Genomic DNA, 20935 nt, shown 5'->3' on the forward strand with positions numbered 1-20935 from the left:
CCCAGTGATACAACATTATTTGGAAGTTAATTGTAGTTAATTGTGGGGTAGTCAACTGAAGCATCATGTTGATAGAGTTTTATAATTTAAAAGGATTGAAAGATAATTATAGTTCAAGCTTCTGCATGAAATAGCAATGTAGACACTTAGTTTTGAACTCGGGGTTAGAGCTCTCATTCTGCCGCGCCCCAGCAGGTGTTCCAGCACTGCAAAAGGTTTCAGCACCTTGTGGGATTCAGTCGAGGGGGTGGAGAAGCAGCCTCTCCAGCCATCTAGCAGATGATGGCATGAGGATGCAGAGAAAGGGGCCACACAGGAAGTAAAGTAACAGTCGCTGGGGGAAATTAGTCTTCTGGGCAGGTGACTATGTCAGGGACATGGTTGGTACAACCCTCCTGTAGTCTAGGTACTCATGGGCTGTTGGGTGTTTGAGAAGAGAATCTATCAGAAAGCTGACAATGAGTTGGAATCTGACCATCAAGTCAAAGGCAAACTAACTGCTCAGCTAACTCTCTGGTTCCTACACGATGCCGACTGAGCAAATGGAAAAGGAAGAGAGGGAGAAATTTCAATATCTGAGAGACGTGCTGCTTCCACCTGAGAGGAGCAGTGTCAGGTGTCCTTGTGAGGCTCCCCTCCCTCTCCAGGTGTAGGACCATGAAGGCTTTCAATTGGCCCCAGGTAGCCCACTCCCCCGCATCCCTCCTCCATCCCTTCTGTTATCATGTGAATGCTGACTTTCCCCTACAGGCTCATGGGTTGAATATTTGGGGGCACTGTGTTGGAATGCTGTAGAACCTCTGGGCAGAGATCTTGAAGGTTATAGCCCGCCTCCAATTGCGGTCTAGCTCTCTGCTTCCTCTGGTGGCCCAGTTGTGTGTGAACACCGCCATGCTCTCCCTGCCATGACAGACTGTCCTTGGAGCAAAGCAAATCTCTCTTCCCCTAAGTTGCTGTTTTTTAAGTGTTTGGTTATAATGACAAAAAAGTAACTAAGAGCATCCTCATAAAGCTCCTAAAGAAAGAATAAAAAACAAAACAAAAATCCTACAAAATTTCATTTGTCCTTTTTTTTTTTTTTAAAGACAGGTTTTCTCTGCGGATTTGGAGCCTGTCCTGGAACTAGCTCTTATAGACCAGGCTGGCTTTGAACTCACAGAGATCCGCCTGCCTCTGCCTCCCGAGTGCTAGGGTTAAAGGAGAGTGCTACCACTGCCCAACTTGTCTTATTTTTTCAAGGCCTCACATTCTTCCTCAAGACATGGCCCCCTGCTTAGCTTGCCACATTGGCCTTCCAGCACCATTTCGCTGGATGGTCCAACTTTTTGCCCTGTCTTGAAATGGTAGATGCCTTTTACATCCTTGGGCTCCTTGAAATCTGTGCCATTCCATATCCTGTAGTTCCAAGGGGGCCTCCCACCGGGGACAATCAATTCCTGCTGACGTTTGTTCAAACCTCCATCAAGCACACACCTCGGAGTATGCCAGTTTTCCCTCTCCCATATTCCCTGCACCCTTGATTAGATGCTAAACTTTCCCCAAATGAAGAATGACCACCCATGACACTCTATAGGCACTGTGTGCAAGATTGGCTCTTGAAGATGGGGACTGGCAAAAAAAATAACCAAAATGTTGATTCATTATTCCAACACAAATGACCTTAAACTGGGAAAGACCAGCCAAGGTGCATTGCACTACAGCCTGTCCAAGGTGCGCACAAAGTCTGCATGTCAGGGGGCTAACGCTGGTGTCATTCCTGGTTCCCATGGGAGAACTGTAGGGTCTTGGACCATGCCCAAGAGTAGCTGTCACCCTCACCCAGCATGTATTCTCTTTCTGCCACTTCTCTAGACCCCTGAGGACAGACATGATGCTTTCCTAACCTAGAGTCTTGACCCCTGAAAGAAGGCGAGAAAGAGCAGTAGGAGAGGTGTCTACACTGGCTCCGGCTGCTTTTTTTCTTTCCAGGAAGCCATGGGTGGAGGTGAAAGGGATCGCTCACATAAGTCCTAGACAGGGCATTTCTAAAACATGAATGTTTCCCACATTTTTGCCTGAAAGGGAAATTATCGGGGCTTGAGACTGTTTCAAATCAAAACACAGGCACTAAATTCTACCGGGAAAGGGAAGTCATGATGTGATGGCCACAATGCCACCCGCCCTTCCCCAGGCACGAAATTTGCTTTCTAGGCTGTGACCTCACACAGCCTCGCTCTGTGCCTGCCTCTGGCCTCAGTGTCTCAGCCGTGAAGTGGGAGCCCTGGGACAGATATTCTCCGAGGTCCTTCACAGCTCCGCCCTGCATCAAAACCGTCAAGCCCAACCCAACCTGGAAAGCTCGGAACCCACTTTGTCAAAGCACACGAGGTTGATCTGGCCGCACATGTTGATTCTTTGAGGGGAGATACAAAAGATTTTCTTCTTCTTCAGTCTCTTCTGGGCATACACATTGCCGATGGTCAGGGCGGCCGGGAGCACGGGCGGGACAGTGGCTGTGAGGAGGATCAGGGCCATAGTTGCCGTTTCTCTCGGAGGAACCTGGGGAGGAGAAAAGGGTGCGCACAGGGTAGAGCACAGAAGGACAGCGCCGCCTTTCTTCCAACTGCCTCCTGTTAACACCCGGGGCCCTGGACCTGGGCTCAGAGAATTCCCGGTGAGTTGGAGGTTTTCTCGGTGGGCCTGGTGTCTCTTGGCTGTTCCTAACGCATGCACATACTGTCCCTACTATACACCAAAGGAGGCCTTTTGACCCCTGTTTGAAGTCGCTGTGAGCTTTCCTGACTCAGTTTCCCTCCACCTGAACACCCATCTGTATTTCCTCTATTCATCCTCTGAACTCCTGGGTGCTCACATGCCCCCTCCTCCCTGCTCACACAGGCAGACTTAGGTTGAAATAGTTCACTCCAAAGCTTGACATTAGTTTTCAATTTTCTCTCCCTCACCAGCCTGCAAATATCCTACATACAGGAGCTGTAGCTCATTCACTTTTGAATCCTTGCTTGTCTGAAAGTTCAAAGGTCAGCTCAGTGTCTGGGGCAGAAGCAGTACTGGGTACACAGACAGAAGGAATGGTGACCTGACAAACCCTGGGACCAAAGCTGCCAAGATCACAGTGTGGCAGAGTGTGCTTAGCTCTGGTGAAGCCAACAACGAGGTTAGTTTCTCTCACTACGGCTGCCACGTGTCTGCAGCAGATGCATTATTTAGTTGTTTGCTGCAACCGCTGCTTTCTCCACTCTCTCCAGCTACTCACACAGAGGACTTGTGACCCTGCAATCTCCAGCCTGTCTCCTTCTGAACCTATGCAGATGGGGGCAGCCTCGGGGCCAAAGTTTCTGACCCACGAGATCTGGCTTCCAACTTGCAGCTTTGGTGTGAATTGCATGTTGATCTCTGTCCAGGAAACCTTCATTTCTAGGTTATGCCGAGGCTTGTTTTACTTTTCTGATTGGTGCTTCTCCTCTCCAGGTCAAACTGGAACACTGCATCACATTCTGGACTTTATGGCCTTGGTACTCTGCCTACTTCTCCCCAGATTCCATACCAGTGGCAAACACCCTGGACTCCTTAGAGCTCCCTCTCTGGAGCCTTATGTCAGTTTGAAATGACTATTTAGAGGGTTTTGGCATGTGCATTAGCTAGAAAATCTTTGATATGTCATTGTTCACCAATATCCTGGCTGCTCGCACACTCAGCAACACCCAGCACTCGCTGGTACAGCCAGTTTGGACAATGCCCAGCTTCACACCCATGCTTAACTCATAATTCTCTCTTTTCCTTGACCTGCCCACAGGATCCCACCATGTTTGAGAGGCCACATGAATGAACAGTAAAGCAGAGTCTCAGGACCAGGAAAACCCTCAGAGATTAAAATGACAACCTCTCCCTCCCTGGCTACCAGTCAAGAGAAGCACCCACATGAACTTGGTACCCTATAGAGCACCCACATGAACTTGGTACCCTATAGAGCATCCACATGAATTTGGTACCCTATAGAGCATTCACATGAACTTGGTACCCTATAGAGCATCCACATGAACGTGGTGCCCTATGGCTTAAAGAAAATAGGGATCGCATCATCAGCTCTGAAAAGGAAAAGCAAATGTTTAAGTCTGCCTCAGGTACCAAACAGAAAGCACGAGTAAGCCATTTCTGTCATGTCTGGGGGTTATTTGGGACACCACTTTCCAAACTGCATGGAAAATGTTAAAACTGGAGGTGCCATTCAAGATCCCCATCATTGTGACCTCTTTCTACCCTGCTAGGCATCTCCTTTAATTGCTTGTCAGTTCTAGAAGGCGCTCACGTATTTCTGTGTTTTTGTTCATTTTAATTACTGTGCTCTTCCTGCCCCCTGACCTGATTAGCACATTTTTCTTACCTGTTTGAATGGGTGCAGAAAACATGTATTTCCTATAGAGCTCTTTGGGTTGCATATCGTCTATGTCACCACTGGAGCAACCCCTCGTTAAAAACCAAACGGTGAGGCAGCCAATGAACTGCGCAACAGTGTGTGTATGTGTGTGTGTGTGTGTGTGTGTGTGTGTTTGTGTGTGTGTGTGTGTGTGTGAGCGCGGGCGTGCATGTGTGTGTGTGTGTGTATTAAACCCAGGCAGGGCCTTGTATAAGCGGGTCATGCACTCTAGTATTGGGCTAGCTGTATTTCTGGCCACGTCTTTTCATTCTGGAGAGATAGGCAAAGAACATTTCTACAATCTAAGAAAGTTCTTTTGGATAGCGGCACTGACTCCCAAAATTATGGGGAGCTAGAATCAATCTTATTTAATCCTCTGAGTTAGGTCCAGTTCTCAGAAAACTATGATTGACAAAATTTAGTCTCAGTACTTACTTCATGGTACATATAGACACCCAGGGCATAGAAAAATCCCACGACGCCAATACAGGCCAGGAACACCATGAACTTGAAGGCTTCATTGTACAGTTTGAAGTTCAGAGGTCGCGGATAGAGGATGGATCTCACCAAGTCCCCTTTTGCTGTATTATAACCTAGGAAGATAACCACAGAAGGATCAAGTCTCTGCTTCTTTCCAGACTTACATGTCTGTGTCACTGGAATCTGAGGGTGGCTGTGCCACTGGGTTCCCAGAGTGGCTGTGCCACTGGGGTCTGACAGATATGGAAACAGCATTGCTCTGACCTAACAGTGCATTTGCCTTCCTTGTCAACAATCACAGAGAGCAATCTGTCCCATTCACTCAATCCTGTTTACTTCCTCTTGTCCTGGGAGTCAGTGCTTCAGTGGCCCCCACAGCACAGCCATCCACCCATCTGCAGAGCTAAGGAAAACCAGACTTGTGAGTTGAAAACTGTGACCCAGAGAAAATGAGATGCTCAGAGAAGCCTTTAAAGCAGGTATGTGCTGAAAACAGGTACAAGTGAGGAAAGAACTGAGCAGGTAAAGAAGCAGAAGGCAGAAGACAAGTCATTTCTTTAAAATGCAGCTGCACAGGCTTCTCATCATGACTCCCTTGTGCTCCAAAAACCCCCAAGGCACTGGCTTCCCGGGACCAAAGCTCAAAGTTCTAGCACAGTACTGAAAGTCCCTTCCACATCACCTGCTTCTATCTCGATAGACTAACTTCATTATTCAACGGTCCCAGAAGACCCTCGTTCTTTTGATTCTGTGCCCGTCTTTTCTAGTTCTCAGACAATTGTCCAAACGCTCCCTCACCTTTTCAGGCTTGGCTTCCTGATCAGATGCTGCCTTGTCGGAAAAGTGTTTCCTGAATTCTATGTCTATGCTTGAACCAGAAGTAGTTTATTTCCTGCAATACATGACCATATGGCTTCTCTCCACAGTTTAGTTTACTGGGAGTTACTGCAAGTACATCTGTCTGTCTCTTATATCATAGCATAACCTTCCCTAAAGGAACACGCGCTAATTTGTTAACTTACATAACATTCAGTATATGCTTACTTCTGTCTGACTTATTGACTAAATGGATTGACTTGTCTATATTTTAAATATGGGTCAGCTATTGTATATATGCATATGTACACACACACATACTCACACGGAGTGTGCCTTATCTCTATTTCTTGCCATTTAAGCACTTAGAAGCACTCATAGAAAGATATGGTCTCTTAATTCAGCAACTTGCTAAAGTGAAAATATCATTGCTTTATAGGAATCTAACCTTTAGTGTCTGTTTAGACACCTGGCTGAGGGATCTCAAAACTTGTTTTAACATAGAAGCCATATTTTAAATTAAAGCAATATTCAGTAATAACAGACCAAACTAAAGCATAATATCAAAAAGCAAGATGTATTTTTTTTGGTCCATGGATATGTATAGCAGCACAAACACCCACTTAGCCAGGGCCAGGGCAAGGGAGGCGTTGGCTGTGCAACGTCATATGAAACAAATGAAAATGGATATAACTATGAAAACATCCTGAGCATGATAGGAATGCACAAGCCCAGCTAAGGAAATGTGTCCGTGATGGCAGTCTGAGTAACAGTCCAGAGAGAGACTAGTGCAAAGGCTGAAAGGAAAGAGTTGTCTTTCTGGTAGGATGTTTTGGATGGGAAACGGCAAAGCCTGCATAAACCATAATCATGACAGAGAGAGCGAGGGCACCATGACTCAGCAGGTGGTAGCAGAGTCCTTAGGATTTGATGCCCACTTGGTCTGAGAGAAAGAGAAATGTTAAAGACGATACTAACAGCTAGGCTGGATGGTGATACTGTTTGCAGAGAGGTGATGCAAGACAGAGTTCGTGTCTAGACCCCTGACTCAAAAGTATCCAGCAAGCAACGTTTGGACATGAAAAATCCTTCTGAGTTGTGGCTGACTTTGCTTTACAGAGAAACCTTAAGAGGAAGCATTGAGGAAAAAAAGGGGGGATGCCTACAAGCCTTGAAGGACATTTATTTTATATATATATATATATATATATATATAATCTATGCAAGTCACTCAACACAAATAAATTGAATAATGTACATTCAATTTAAGGTGACGGCCACTTAGAATCATAAGGGTCTGGCTAGAAAACATGTTGCTACTATTACCAGAACATGGCAAACTCCAAAATCCTAAGCGAAATTACCCACCTTCAATTCTCCCTACCTCTAGCACAGCTTAAGTTTTCAAAAGTTGAATCCACTCACCTGTCTGCAGGACAACGGCTCTAACAGGTCCCTGCCCAGATGGCTTGACCTGGATCACTTCCGTTCCACAGAAAAGTACATGCTTCCGGTAATCCTCTAAGCTGTGGGTTTTCCAGGGCATGGTGTTATCTGTCTGAGGCAACGGCGTCTTTGTAACAGGTATGCTTTCTCCTAAAGAAGATTGCATTTTGTTGATTCTGTGTAAGCTCAGGTTAGTTATTCAGAACAGATGCGGGCCAGTTCCAAGGAACTGTATAACCATCACCAAACCCATATCAGAACTCATGCCATGAGTCAAACAACTGGTCAGTGATGCCCGTGGTTCATGCAGTGGTAGGCTTACTTCTAGTAAAAATATTTTCTTAAACTCTGCTTAGCACTCCTCTACAAGGAATGTGTGCTTTGTTGCCATGATTTAATGAGCAGTTAAATTATCACCCAGCCATGTCCCTAGCATCCATCACCCGACATTGTTCGGGAAACTGGAATTTTGTGTGCGCTTGTTTCCATTCGCCTTCCATCTGAGCATTTATACACACACACACACACACACACACACACACACACACACACACACACACACACACACATTTCCCCCCTTTATTCTACAAATACCTTAAAGTGCTTTCTGTGCCAGAAATCAAAGTGCTTATTCTGCAAAGAACTGGGAATATGATGATAAACACTACACAGAAACCTGGTCCTCATAAAGCTCCTGGTCCCAAGCTGGAAAATGATGATCCTTCCACACATTTTCCAGGTGACTCCTAACAAAGCCACCTCTTCCTCCTTGCCATTGCAAAACAAACCCCAGACTCCCTTTTCCCATTCCCAGAGCCCCAGAGTCCCAGTGGACCCCTGGACTTATCCCCATATAAGCTGCAGCTGAGCAGGGCCCCTTCTGACCTCGCAGTTAACCTGTGGGCACTTCCTGGCCTTGGCTGTCACAGTTTCTGTCCCCTTCTCAAGCAAGGTGACATTCTGTAGAACAGAATGTTGGAAGTTCAAAGGATGCAAGGTAAAACTTCATTTCACAGTAAAAAAAAAAAAAAAAGTGGATAACTTCCTAGGTCCCAGATTTAAAATTTAACCAGTCTTTTGTTAAATGTTTGATTAGCAAAATAATTACATTATCTTTCTAATTTAAAATTGGCGTTATATTGATTATATTTATATTTCTCTCTATGAGGGCAAGAATTTTGGCATAAAAAACTTTCTATGCGCCTCGTTTTCCTCTACAGCATATAATAGGTTTTAAAATGTGTTTTCTGCTACGTGTACATCTGAGTCAAATAAAAGGAATACTTAGGTTTTTCTATTACTGTTTTTTCAAAGCTAGCTTTCCTAGCACAGACAATGTTTACACAGTAAGGCATGAGAAACTCTAACATTTTATTGCAGACTTGCATATTCTTCAACAAATCCCTTAGCTGAGCACTATCCTTGTTCCATTTTCTTTAAAGGTGATGATGCCCCCTCCACTCTGTAGAATTATCAGTTGCATCCAAAACAGAACCTTTGGCAAGTCTTCAAATAATTGTACCACATTGTTTTGGAAGTCGGCCTCTGTAATACATAGGTACTTACAGATTGCTTTGTGACACAAAAGATTAAGCCAAATTATTGCTTTGCCTAATATGATACTAGCAACTAGTTTTCCTTTATATGCCCTGGGGAAACTGGAATCAAACAGGTGCTGATCAAATAAAGTCACCTGGAGATAATGTTATGGAAATGATACTTCAGGCAGATAAATTTACACAGAATTAATATTGCTCCTATATTATTAAGACTCTCAAGCCTTGGCTTTTCTGGTGGACTCCAAAAAGAGATGGATTCACCTGCAAATGATTAGGGTGCAAGGGGGTTTATGTTTCAGGAGAAAGTGCTTTGATTTTATACTCTCAATTATAGAGTTGGTGCAAGGGACCTGGAGATGCCAGGCTCCTCCTGTTCATTGCAGCCCTGGGACCACTTGATGGAAAATGGTGTATCAGTGGAGTGTTCTCCTTTATCTCGCTGATCCCAACACAGTGCCTGGCACATCATGAGCATTCCAGAACTTGTGTCAAGTAAAAAGATACATCAGCAAGACAAATGGGGGGTGAAAAGAAAAGAATAAGAAAATGAAAGAAAGAGCCTCAGAAGAGGTATGATCTACCCATTGCTAACAAATGTGTGTGGCAAAATATCAATTCAGAAAGACCACAGAGGAAAACCCCTGTGTGTCCATCTCAGGTGACGGAGTCCGTCCTAAACTTAGGCTCCAAATCAATCAGTTCTTTCATGAACAGGAAGAAGGAAGAGGCTGCGCTCTCTCACATGAGCTTCCCCAGGAGAATCTAGAGCTGGCTAGAAGCATGGGCTCTTGGGAAGCGATGCGCTGGCTGGGTGCTGTTCTTCACGAAGCAGTTGTTAGGAATGTGTGTCATTTCTGACTTGCATGATTCCCATTTGCTCCAAATTCTTCCCGGCCCTGCTCATGGCTGTAGCCCCGGTAGATTTTCTGCTCATAGCTGGAGAAATCAGGGAATGAACAGTCCAGCAAACATACCCGGGCCTCGGAGGCACGGCTATTTTTCTATGTGAATACTGGCAAACGATTGCTCCTCTCCTGGCCTTATATTTACCCATCTAAAAGACTGTGGAGTAAGTGAAACAGTGTGCAAAATGTTGATAGAAAACAGCACACACGAGCCCAGCAGTGGGGGCACGCACCTTTAATCCCAGCCCTCAGGAGGCAGAGGCAGGCAGATCTCTGAGTCTGAGGCCAGCCTGGTCTACAGAGCAAGTTCCAGGACAGGCTCCAAAGCTACAGAGAATCTCTGTCTCAAAAAACGAAAACAAAAACAAACAAAAGCACATGCTAAAACTAAGAAATGGTAAATATTAATGGCTTCTCCCTCTTCATATGCCCCTTTGTGTCTTGCCTCCTCACTTTTGGGGGAAAACAAAGACCTGAAGAGGCCATTTCCTCAGAGAAGGAGGCACGGGAGACAGGGAAGTTGGATACTGGCTTCTGTGTCCTGAAAACCATGTCTAAGCTCAATCACAGACTCTAGGGACATCTAGAGAGTAAGAAAGCCCTTCTCCTACACCATGCATTTCCTCTCCTGCATTTTTACCTAAAGTAGCAGTCCTGAAAGATTGGAAGGGGATCCAAAGAGGACTTATGCACCATGTGTCACTAAAAAAAGGGACCTGAAAAAAAAAAAAGGGACCTGCACCTTAGGAGGTTATGAGAACCCCCAATAAGACCATAGAAGCTGGGTGTCAGGCAGGCCTCATTCAGCCTTCCAGATGTGGGGAAACTATAACCACAAAAAGACCTGGGTCTAGCTTTCATCCCATCCTGCTGTTTTGTAGGACTTGAGTAGCTACAATGAAGTCAAGAGTAACTGAGCCAAGATCACTGACTTGTATCAAATAAACACCAAGCCAATAGCATGATGAAGTGAGATATAAATGCTATTTATAAAATATGTTACTATAGGATACTAGGAGTATTTGCATATTATTTCTACATAAACAAAACTTCTATATCTGCAAAGAGTTACTTTGCAAAATGGAAAGTAGATGTATCTGAGCTGCGATTGTGGATACGTGACCATATATCAGCCAGGAATCTGATTCTAACATGGTGGCTCTGTCTGGATGTTTTTCACGGTATGTGTGCCAGTGGGGTCCATTTCCTACATGAAATATGCTAGGGCTTGCTGGGATTTACATGTTTTCTAAGAAATTAACAAGATACATACAGTTAGTTTCATATATATTTCCATTTCACTGAGTCTGGCTCTGAAATGGATCATTTTATTTTATTTTTCCGCACTCAGGATATGTAGATATTGGTGCTGGTGACTTCACTTTTGCCATAAGTGAGTCTGGGAAAAGCCCACTGTCATTCAAGGTCATTTTAGATCAGTTTTAATTCTCTGGTGCATTCTGGCTTTTTCTGAGATTCAGGACAAATCCTGTGGATCGGGAAAGGATAAGGGACAGATGGAAGGCCTGAGCCGTGCTGTCTTTCCTGACTCTGATGTCCCCACGTCATGTTCTCTGTTACCCAGTGAGAGAAGTGTTCAGAACACAGGCACACTCAGGCTGCAGGAACACGTAGGGTAGAGGCCAGCCAACATCTTTCTTAGCTCGAGGTCTGCACACTGGATACTATGGCAACATTCATTACCATCACCACAAGGCAGGTTGATTTCAATGTATTAGAGATAGTTTGTAATTATACCAAACATATTTAGGTTTACCGCATCATGTGCCCGTTAAAAATTAAGTAGAGCCGTTCGTAATGTTAAGATCTGCTGATGTTGAGCATGTGAGGAGCAGACAACGGGTTTCTGTTGCCCTCAGGTCATGTTCAAGGTTTGTGTGAACTTCTTCCCATCTTTGTACCCGATGGAAACAGGAAAGTTTAACAATCTATCGGCACAAAGGACAAAAAGCTTTTAGCTTTGAGTTTCCAAATAGTCTCTCGCTGAAATGCGCTGTGCTGCAGGATTTCCTAAACTAAAGGGCAATCGTATAAATAGCATCTTCCTACTCACACAATTACAAGAAGCCTTTAAAACCTGTAGGTGAACACTCCAGCCCTCTGAGTCGCGATGTGAGATCCATTGGGTCTATGAGACTGAGGAACAGGGCAGTGGGCTGCTGACTGTGCTAAGGCTCGCTGGAAATTTCCTGGGAGCTTACCCAGCTCTAAGCACTTTCCACCTGTAGAGCACAGGGCTAGGCAGATCTCTCCTCCCTCCTCTGCCTGGGACCTGATGGTCTTTTAGGCTGTGCTTTGTTTCCATGCAGACAGAACGATTCTCAGATTTACAATGAGACTCCATTTCTACCTGCTTTCATGCCCACACCTTCTTTCACTCGCTCCTTTAGGCCACCAACCAGAAAAAAAAAATCCCACAGGTTAGAAAATGTGTCCTCTAGGTTTCTGTTTTGTGGCTTAGTCCTATTGTTAACCAACACTGCTTGTGTGTTCTGTGTCTTTGTTTGAATAAAAGGGCAACGCGGATTTCCTTTACCTACTTCATATCCTAGTGTAGGGCTTGGTCCCAGCTTTGCTAACACTTGGGCTAGCTGTTGGGCTAAGAGGAGGTTGCTGGGTGGCGGCGGGCTAGCTGTTGGGCTAAGAGGAGGTTGCTGGGTGGCGGCAGCCTACCTGTGAGCATCCCTTCATTCACCACACAGCTCCCGTCGATCAGGACAGCATCACAGGGCAGTGAGATTTTCCCTGGAAGAATGAGAATATCTCCTGGAACCAGGAGACGGGACTCCAGCTCCTGCAGACCTAGGGGACAGCAAAAGGTCCATGACTGGCTTGGCCTTCTTCTGTTTTCCCTTAAGAATTAAAATAACTAAGAACTCTGATTTGCTTGTTTTCCCATTGGATAGGACCTACCCCACCTGTTCACCTGCCCAGAACCCCTTTCTGCTCAACTGAAAATCACCAGGGAATTAGATTGGGAAATTGTTGCTTGGGATCTAGAAAGGGATGAAAAAACAAGTTCCTGTTTGGAACCTGGTACCCAGTCAGGCTCTGTGCAAAGTAAATTCTTCAGAGCTCCAGTCAAACGGGAGGCGCCCTCTGGCTGCTACTTGCTCTGTCTGGGCGCTGGGACTCTGTGAGTAGCTTTGGGGTTACATGTAAACCTTATAGAGACCTTCTGCTGCTCTCATTGCAATTCTCTTTTCCTTACACATAACCATGGCTACCCTACCCCAAGCTAAACTCAGAGCCAATGCCAAGAGTCCAGACAGTCAACATCAAAAGGCTTCATCCAAGCCTACACTCCAGATGACAACTTGGAACATAGGATGCAAGGTCTTCGAGATACAACAAGCTGAACACGATAAAGGAGCCTTTAGTTTTCACATGAATATCCAATTGTCTGAAATATGGAGGACAGAGGGAATTGGAGACTGAAGTCTATGAAGAAGACGATGTGTAGGAGTCGTCTGACCAAACTTCGGAAGGAGGCGAGGCAAGCCAGGCCTGGGGCCCCAAGCTGAACAAGGCAGTCAGTCCCCCGGGGTCCTGCAGATATTAGGTGGCATTTGAGGTCTTAGCCTCCTGCCATTTTATGAGTTAGATGTCTCGTTCATCTCATCATGCTTGCCATCCCGGGTTCGGTCAGAGAGAGGTTCTGTCTTTGATAGTGAGGACAAACAGCCTGCCTAAGACTGTAGAGGCTGTAAGACTGTGCCCAAACGGTAGCCTGAGCCCCTCACCTTTGCCCTTTACGGTGATGATGACCTGGACTTTGTTGTGATCCTCCACAAGGTCGTGTAGCTTCACGGATTGCTGCCAACAGAAAGACAAGGCTTTACCAGCAGATAGCCCGTATACCGACAACCACCTATGTACAGCGAAGACAAACGACCTGGGCAAATGACTCAGCTTCCGCTTCATCTACTCTTTTTGATCTTTGACACAGGATTTTGCTATGTAGCCCAGGTTGGCCTGGTACTCACTATGTAGCCCAGGATGGCTTCAAAGTCAAAATAATCTATACGTCTTTCTTGGCCTCCGAGTGCTGGGGTTGCACATATGGTCACCCACACTCAATTTCTACTGTGGCTTTTGAAGCTTCAGCTCCCCTTCTCCCACTCCCAGCCTCTTGACATGATTTTAGAAACAATTCTCCAGACTCATTTAATACAACTTTACTCCAAGGGGTAAAAATGATACACTTCTACGGAGTCCAGGACCTGGGGAGAGGAACCAAGGTGAAGAGTGTCTGAGTTTGCTGTGTAAACGACCGTCCACTGGGAAGAGCAGACACTGTTCACGCTTGCTCACACTGGGTGAGCTGACAGACCAGAGTCATGCCTCTAGATTTGGAATCCTGAGGCTAGCATGAATGAGTCAGCGAGTCTGTCTAACCCCATTTTGCTCACCTGAAAAGAGAGATGATAATGTAAGCCTTTGGAGTGGTATTTTGAATTCTCAGTCAATTAAATCTCACAAAAACCCTTTGTGCCATGTCACTACGCTGAGGGTACATGAGTGCTAGCGACTTGCGAGGGACTGAGCTGCTGGAAAAACCACAGTGAGACGGACCCTGGAAAACCTTGCTGAGGTTTAACTTCCTGAGATATGACTGTAGAAGGTAGCGGAAATGGAAGGAACTCTGGAGAGGTTGCAGCAGTCCCTAGGATAATGGGGGACAGGGTGGCAGAGGCAAGAGGGTACTTGGTTCACACACTTTTTATACTGACACGGTGTGACATCAGCATGAGAAAGGGGGCACCAGCAAACGGGGAAGGACCGACTGCTGGGCAAGGTTCTGCTGCTTTCCAAATGGTGTCAGAGAACTGGATGTCTCGAAGAAGAAGCAAGTCTGGCTCCTGATGTTGCTATTCCAATTCAGCCTAAACTAAGCCAAACAGAACACTTTTCTCTTTTACAGTTAAGCTACTTTGATCTGTTCTGTTAACGACTTTGGATGTTACAAATCTTTCCAGACTGATAGGCACCATGCACAACCCTGTGCCTGTCCCCAGAGAGAACATAATGAATTCAAGACTAAGATTTACATGGGAGAAAGAAGAGTATTTACTTTAGTTCCACATGAAAAACCAGATTTTACTCATTTGGGTCAATAGTGCGGAAGAAGTGTTACAGCTATTAGTTACATATTCGTCACCATAAAGTGACTACCTGGGTCTTAGCTGTCGGGTGCATTCATTTATACCCAGTCTTACACAGGCAGCTGAGAGAGTCAGCCAAGGTTCTGTGTGAGGGATCCTGGATTGGGTCACAATTCTTGAGTTGGAGGCGTGGCTTACCGCAGCAGCCAGCCATGTCCAATGTATGTTAAATGTCCCCTGAGACGCTAGTAGCTTCTCCGGTAAACAGCTGGTAAGAGCCTGAAGTTACCTCCAAGCCTTCAAGTGGTGTTCTGCTGGTGTGTTTTACATGCCAGGGACTTATTCCAAGCCTACGAGGCTTCATCGAAGAAATCCATAAGATATTGTAAAAGACTCAAATGAATATGTATATAACCACTCATTGTATCGAATCGCTGGTACATACTAATGACTGTGGAAGACCCTTTAGAAAAGCTAGATATACACAAAAATAAACCAAAATGTTATCTCTACCATACATGGAAACACAGAGGCAAAGGCCTGGGGTGGAAAATGCTCAAGTACTTTGCCACAGTCATGCACTTATGAAGCATTGAGGGTGACAGTCAGAGAGGTTCACCTGAATCAAAGCATATTCTTAAGTGTGTTCTCTTCACGCTTAAAATAGCTCCCATTTCCTTTCAGAGCTGTTTTTCCCTGCTAACCTCCTTGCATTTTCTCTCTGTTCAGCCAGCTCCCTGAGCAGATGCCATGATAACTTCAGCTGGAAAGGATGCTAATCAGCCCATTTGGAAGTGGGGAGGTAGGAGTTAATAGTGCTTGACTGTAATTCTCCAACCTCATTGTGCTGGGAAGCTGAATTTGTTTATCAGACTTAGCGTTCTGGGGAATCTGCCATGCTTCCACGCCTCTGCTGGGGCTATTCCCTAGAATGTTCAGCCCAGCTTGCTGCTAGCAAACTCTTTCTAATCCTTCCCATGAAGCTCTGTGTAAATATGACCTCCCCTGACAAGGACCAGATCCAGGAGGAAGGCAGAGCTCTGCTGCTGGCTGCACACCTCGGCTGGCGTACTGATGACTTCCGTTACAGCTACCTGTTGTCCTTCCTCCCCTGTGAGACACCTAATTCCCAGGGTGGGAAAGGAGCCGTGCATCCCCAGACTCTGTCATGTAGTAAGACCCTCAGCGAAAGTGTCTTTCATAGACCTGGAGTGTTCTACATCTCCAACAACACAAGGATAGGCTAATGTAAGCATTCTCTTTGAGCTAATGTACTTGGAAACTATAAGCATGGGTTTCTATGACAACCAGCCAGCCAGGAGAAGGCAAGCTCTGTGATGCTCGCCATGGCTGCAAAGCTCATTGCCTGATTTTCATTGGGCCCCCTCTGGTTTCTACAGTCCCTCTTCAGGGGGACCAGGATCAGTTTCCACAGCTCATTTGCATACTGTTATTATTCCACATCTGCTGCCGGATATCTTTGTGTTTGCTGTGGCTGGATTTTCTCCAGAGATATTGGAAGTGGTGAATTAACTCAGGTGCCCCAGGGCCCTGCTAGGTCAAGGCTGAAGGCAGAGCCAGGGAAGAGGGGGTCCAGTGATACCCTCAGTCCTATGCTAGCAGGTGCACTAAGTAAACACAGTAAACACAGTCTGGGGTTTGCATTCAGCCCCAGCTTGGATTCTCCTAACTTCTTAGCAAGGGACTACAGCTCAAGTGTTTCTTAGCCATGGTAATGTAAGCTTTCTCTAAGTGGCATAATTTGGGGTAGAGTAATCAGGCAGGGAGATTATCCTTCTTAGCTTCAATTCAGAGAAATGATGAATTCAGCACAATGACTTAGATATTCCTTCCTGCTAGGCTCTATTCCTCCAGATCTTACTGTTACCTCAAAGTCCACAGGTCAGGTTATGAAAATGCACTCACTGCAATAGCATGCAGTGCAATAGCACTCACTGCAATAGCATGCAGTACACTGGCAGCCAGGAAACTTGGCCACTGTTTCCCATGTGGAGATAAGCAAGCTCCTCTCAGGTGGGAGGAAACTATTCTATGGCATGTGTCTCCTTCTATAAACACTGTGCCCAACATATGCATATGATGGATATAGGGACCTATTGCTAATTATGAAATCATAAATGGCATTAATGGTTGAAGGCTCGTGGCTGAAGCTGTGAAGGAAATAGGCTCACTTGGTGTGGCTTCACAAGGCGTTTGACAAGTTAGGTCGGTTAAGTTTTGTAAAGGAATACCAGCTGCTAAGAAGATTAGTGTTTGCCTTCTAATTCCTATTCTTATGAAACCCTTTGTCACGCTGCCATTAAAACTCATGTTCCCATGTGGCTAACTGTGTTAAGGCAGAGTAAATTAGGGATTCTGTTAAGAAGACATGAATTATCATTTTTAATTTTTTAAAAATTTATTTAACTTTTATGTGTATAGCTTTGCCCACATGTGTTTGTGTGTGTGCGTGTGTGCACCACTTGTGACCTCGTGCTCCTGGGGGCCAAAAGAGGGCATCAGATTCCCTGAACTGGAGTGACAGATGGTTGTAAACCACCAGTGGTTGCTGGACCCTCTGCCGGTGTAATCACCACTCTTAATCACTAAACCATCTGTCCAGCACCAAATGTTTAATCTTGATACACAGTTTAAAATACCAAAAAAATAAATTAAAAATGCCTAACTTTATATATTCTTGTGCAGCAGTTCCATCTAAGATTAAAACTTTCCCTCTTCCAGGGAAGTTCCTTAAGCAGGAAGGCAAACAAAAATAACTTCAGGAAGTCCCTGAAACTGACCAGATTCTCTAGGCCCCTCTCTGTCACAGTTAAGTCAAGTCACAGAAGCTGAGATGCCCCCTCAGACAGAGCAAAGCTGAGCTGCAAAAGACCCTGAGACCAAACCAGTTGCTTGGAAGAAGCAGAAACCAGAAGAGCTGCCTGGAAGAGGTTTAGACCCAGTAGCTAGCAAAAGGCAGTGCCCAACCTGTGGAGCTGCCTGTGGGCTGTGCATGGTGCTCCATGTTCACAGCCTTGTGAGCTGTCACCCATGCTAGGGTGGACCTTGGCGATAAAGCTGCTTTTGAGTAACTGTTGATTCCATAAATAACTCCTCACCCATAATCCTGTAAGAAACCCCAATACAAGTTGGACTTCAGTAGTAGCCATACTTTGGTCTCTTGTGGGATCCCTGTCTGGGGTGAGTAGATGTGGGCATTGCATCTCCCAAGGAAGAGTTTTGTGACACAGCAGATGTGCAGATCAAGAAACCAGAAACCAAGAAGGAAAAGATAAATACGTTTGCCTCTGTATAATCGTTAGTGTATGAAAAAGGCAAAATAGAGTAGGAAAGATCAGCTAAATATGAAAGTTTTCCATAGGTGTTGTGGATATAAGAGGCCCTTGAATATAAAAGAAACATGGAATGCTCAGGTAAATAAAATACGCCTTCCTTCACTAGCAATCAGTGAGTGTACTTTAAAACACTAAACACTTAGTGCATGAAGACTTCCGCATGCCAGTATCTATCACAGAGTGCAGGTGAGGATCTAGAAAAATCAATGATCTTGCATGTTGCTGATAGGAAGAATTATTTCATTTTGACAAAATTACACTGCAACATCTATTTCAATTCCAAGTATACCTATCCTCACAGCTAGCAGCCTGACTTCTGGTTGTCATACTAAAAAGAAATACAAAGTAGTATCTTGTGTCTTGGTTAATATGAGCATTGAGTCACTGCCCCCTCCAGCCTTGGCAGTAAGACTGCCATCAATCCATGCAGCATTCTTCACGCCTACTCACACACAACCTCAGAGTCCTAAATACAGTCCGTCCAGTTAAGCCTCCAGCTGATGATCAGACTTTGCAAAGACTTTTGAATCTTCTTGATACTCCCAATGCCCTGTCCCCCAAGTGTCCCCATAGTAAGATTAGCTAATGCTACCTTATGGCTTGTGTTTGACAGAGCTGCTCCATGCTTCAGGGGCAAATTCTATAGGCTTTTTGTTTGTTTGTTTAGCCAAAAGGTAAATACAAATGGAATCCAACCATGATTTCAATGCTTACCTGTCTCAAGTCATACACGCTTAAGACAATAGAGATAACGGTCAAAATGATGATGGCCACAGAGTATTCTATGTAACCCTGAGACAGCCACAGAGTAAGGGTGAAGGCTTGGAACACATAGAATGGATTTAAAACCTGCAGGTATAAAAATAGCACAGGAGTCATTTATGTGGTAGCGATCAGAAGTATATCATTACTTTATAGAATGTCCTTTCATTTTAACAACATATGAGGACCTCTTCTATTTAAGAATTCCCTTAGAACTCAAGCAAATGCAATGGCAAGCACATAGAAAGCGGTATGGTAGAAGTTACTCTAAGTACTCAGAGTCATGCTAAAACATTCCCTCTTCTTATTTCCTAAAACATACTTCACCAGTAACAAAATCTAGCAATTTGCCATTTATGCATATGTTGTGCAGCAGTCTCCAGGTTAAAAACCCTCCATTTGGGAGGGAGACACAGGGTGTAAATGGAAAAATGAAACAGCAGGTGTTTTAGGAGAGGATCTTTACAAGAAAGTGAACCAACAGGATGTTCTTGGATGGATGGGGGGTGGAAATACTGCATTTGACAGGAAAGTGTCCTTAAGACCTGAGGTAAGCAATTAGGATAGCTTCAGGAAGTTCCTGAAACTTACTGGATTCACCAGACCCCTAATTCCCCAAGAATTTATAAGCACTGAAGATTGATGAGAATAAACTGTGCTGTTTAGCAATCACTCAATGAACCAACCTGCTTGGAGGAAACTTAGATCAGCCACAGCACCAAACAATTCTAACCCATTGCGTTGCCTGCATGTTCTGCAGTTCGCTCCAGGTTTCTAGATTTTATGAGATGTCATCCATCCTTGGATGAACTTTTGTTGGTGCATCTCCCTTTGAAGTTTTTATGCACTAATAAGTAATCCCTCACCCATGTTCCTATAAAAACCAAACTAATTGGTTCACCAAGTTGGACATCAGTGTTGTGAGTAGTTTGGCCTGTTGTCAGCTTGTTGTTTGAGTTGAGTAGGTTTTGCTCATGTCTGCCCAGGAATAGAGTCACACAGCACCATAATGGAGGAAAAACATAATTCAGTCTCATTGTAAAATCATAGGTTTATCTTTTATGTTCTCCCATGCTGCAGACTTAGATTAATTGTGCTATGGGAGATTCTTCTTTTATCCAGGCTATCTTAAGATAGCATATTTTTTCTGTTGCAGGCTGTAGTAAGATCCTTTTAGAGGCAGTACAATCAGCGTATTCTTCCCCTTGACCTCAGAAGGACCCTGAGCAGCAGTGGCTAAAGGGCCTCCAATCAGCTCAGGCATGGTGAGCATGGCTCTGTCTGGCCTTGCCCTTCTCCCCATTCCCTCTGCCTTCCTAAAAATCCATTAAATTAAATTCTTCAAGATAGCTGTGGAGGTCTATTTCCTTAATTGGCTGTTTCCTCCTTCTGAGAGTGACTACCAATGTTCAGCTATCAAAGTATTTAAAAGTCCAGCAATCAAAAGCCCCCTTTGGCTCACCTAATTAACACGCCCAATTAAAATTAGACACCTCATTCTAACACAAGGTTCCCCCTTTACCTTTATAAACAGCCATTTGCCTGTGGACCATGTCTGTCTCCACTCTCTGCAGAGGCAGTCCTTTGTCCCTCCAGGACAAATAGCCCTTTCCCTTCTTCCTTGTCCCTTCTTTCTTCTCCCTTGTCCTCTACCTCTGCCCTCTGTCCTCCTGGGGCAAATCAATTTCCTTTGTGCTGAGAACTTGGCCTTGGAGGTCCTGGATCCATACTTTCCCTTTCAGTGGCTTTCTCAAAGATTTAGCAAACATCCTCTGGGATGGTGTCACCAACTCCAAAGCTGATTAGCAGGCATGGTGTCTCCATAGCACCTATTGTTCTTTTATCCCCCATATTAACCACTTTGGTTTTGTGGGTTCCTATAATGCTTACAGTAGAACGCTGGGGTGAAGCTCAGCTGAAGAGTGCCTGTTTGGCATACCCAAGGCCCTGGGTCAGCCTCAGTACCCCTAGATAAATATAACAATCCCAGCCTCAGTACCCCTAAATAGATAAATATAACAATCCCAGCCTCAGCCTCAGTACCCCTAAATAGATAAATATAACAATCCCA

At 44.9% G+C, this 20935-nt stretch overlaps 1 protein-coding gene across 1 annotated transcript in view; it reads right to left on the bottom strand.

Moving 5' to 3' along the window:
- Positions 1–20935, bottom strand: part of Atp13a5 (ATPase 13A5) — a 122618-nt gene that overhangs the window by 69097 nt on the left and 32586 nt on the right. Inside the window, exons 7-12 of the mRNA XM_005344790.3 lie at positions 18817–18951; positions 13385–13457; positions 12315–12443; positions 7136–7306; positions 4850–5007; positions 2350–2538 (exon numbers count right to left, since the gene is read on the bottom strand). Coding sequence (XP_005344847.1) covers positions 2350–2538; positions 4850–5007; positions 7136–7306; positions 12315–12443; positions 13385–13457; positions 18817–18951 — 855 coding nt within the window. The remainder of the gene's footprint in view (positions 1–2349; positions 2539–4849; positions 5008–7135; positions 7307–12314; positions 12444–13384; positions 13458–18816; positions 18952–20935) is intronic.

This window comes from Microtus ochrogaster, chromosome 2 (genome assembly GCF_000317375.1).
Source record: "Microtus ochrogaster isolate Prairie Vole_2 chromosome 2, MicOch1.0, whole genome shotgun sequence".
NCBI lineage: Eukaryota > Metazoa > Chordata > Mammalia > Rodentia > Cricetidae > Microtus > Microtus ochrogaster.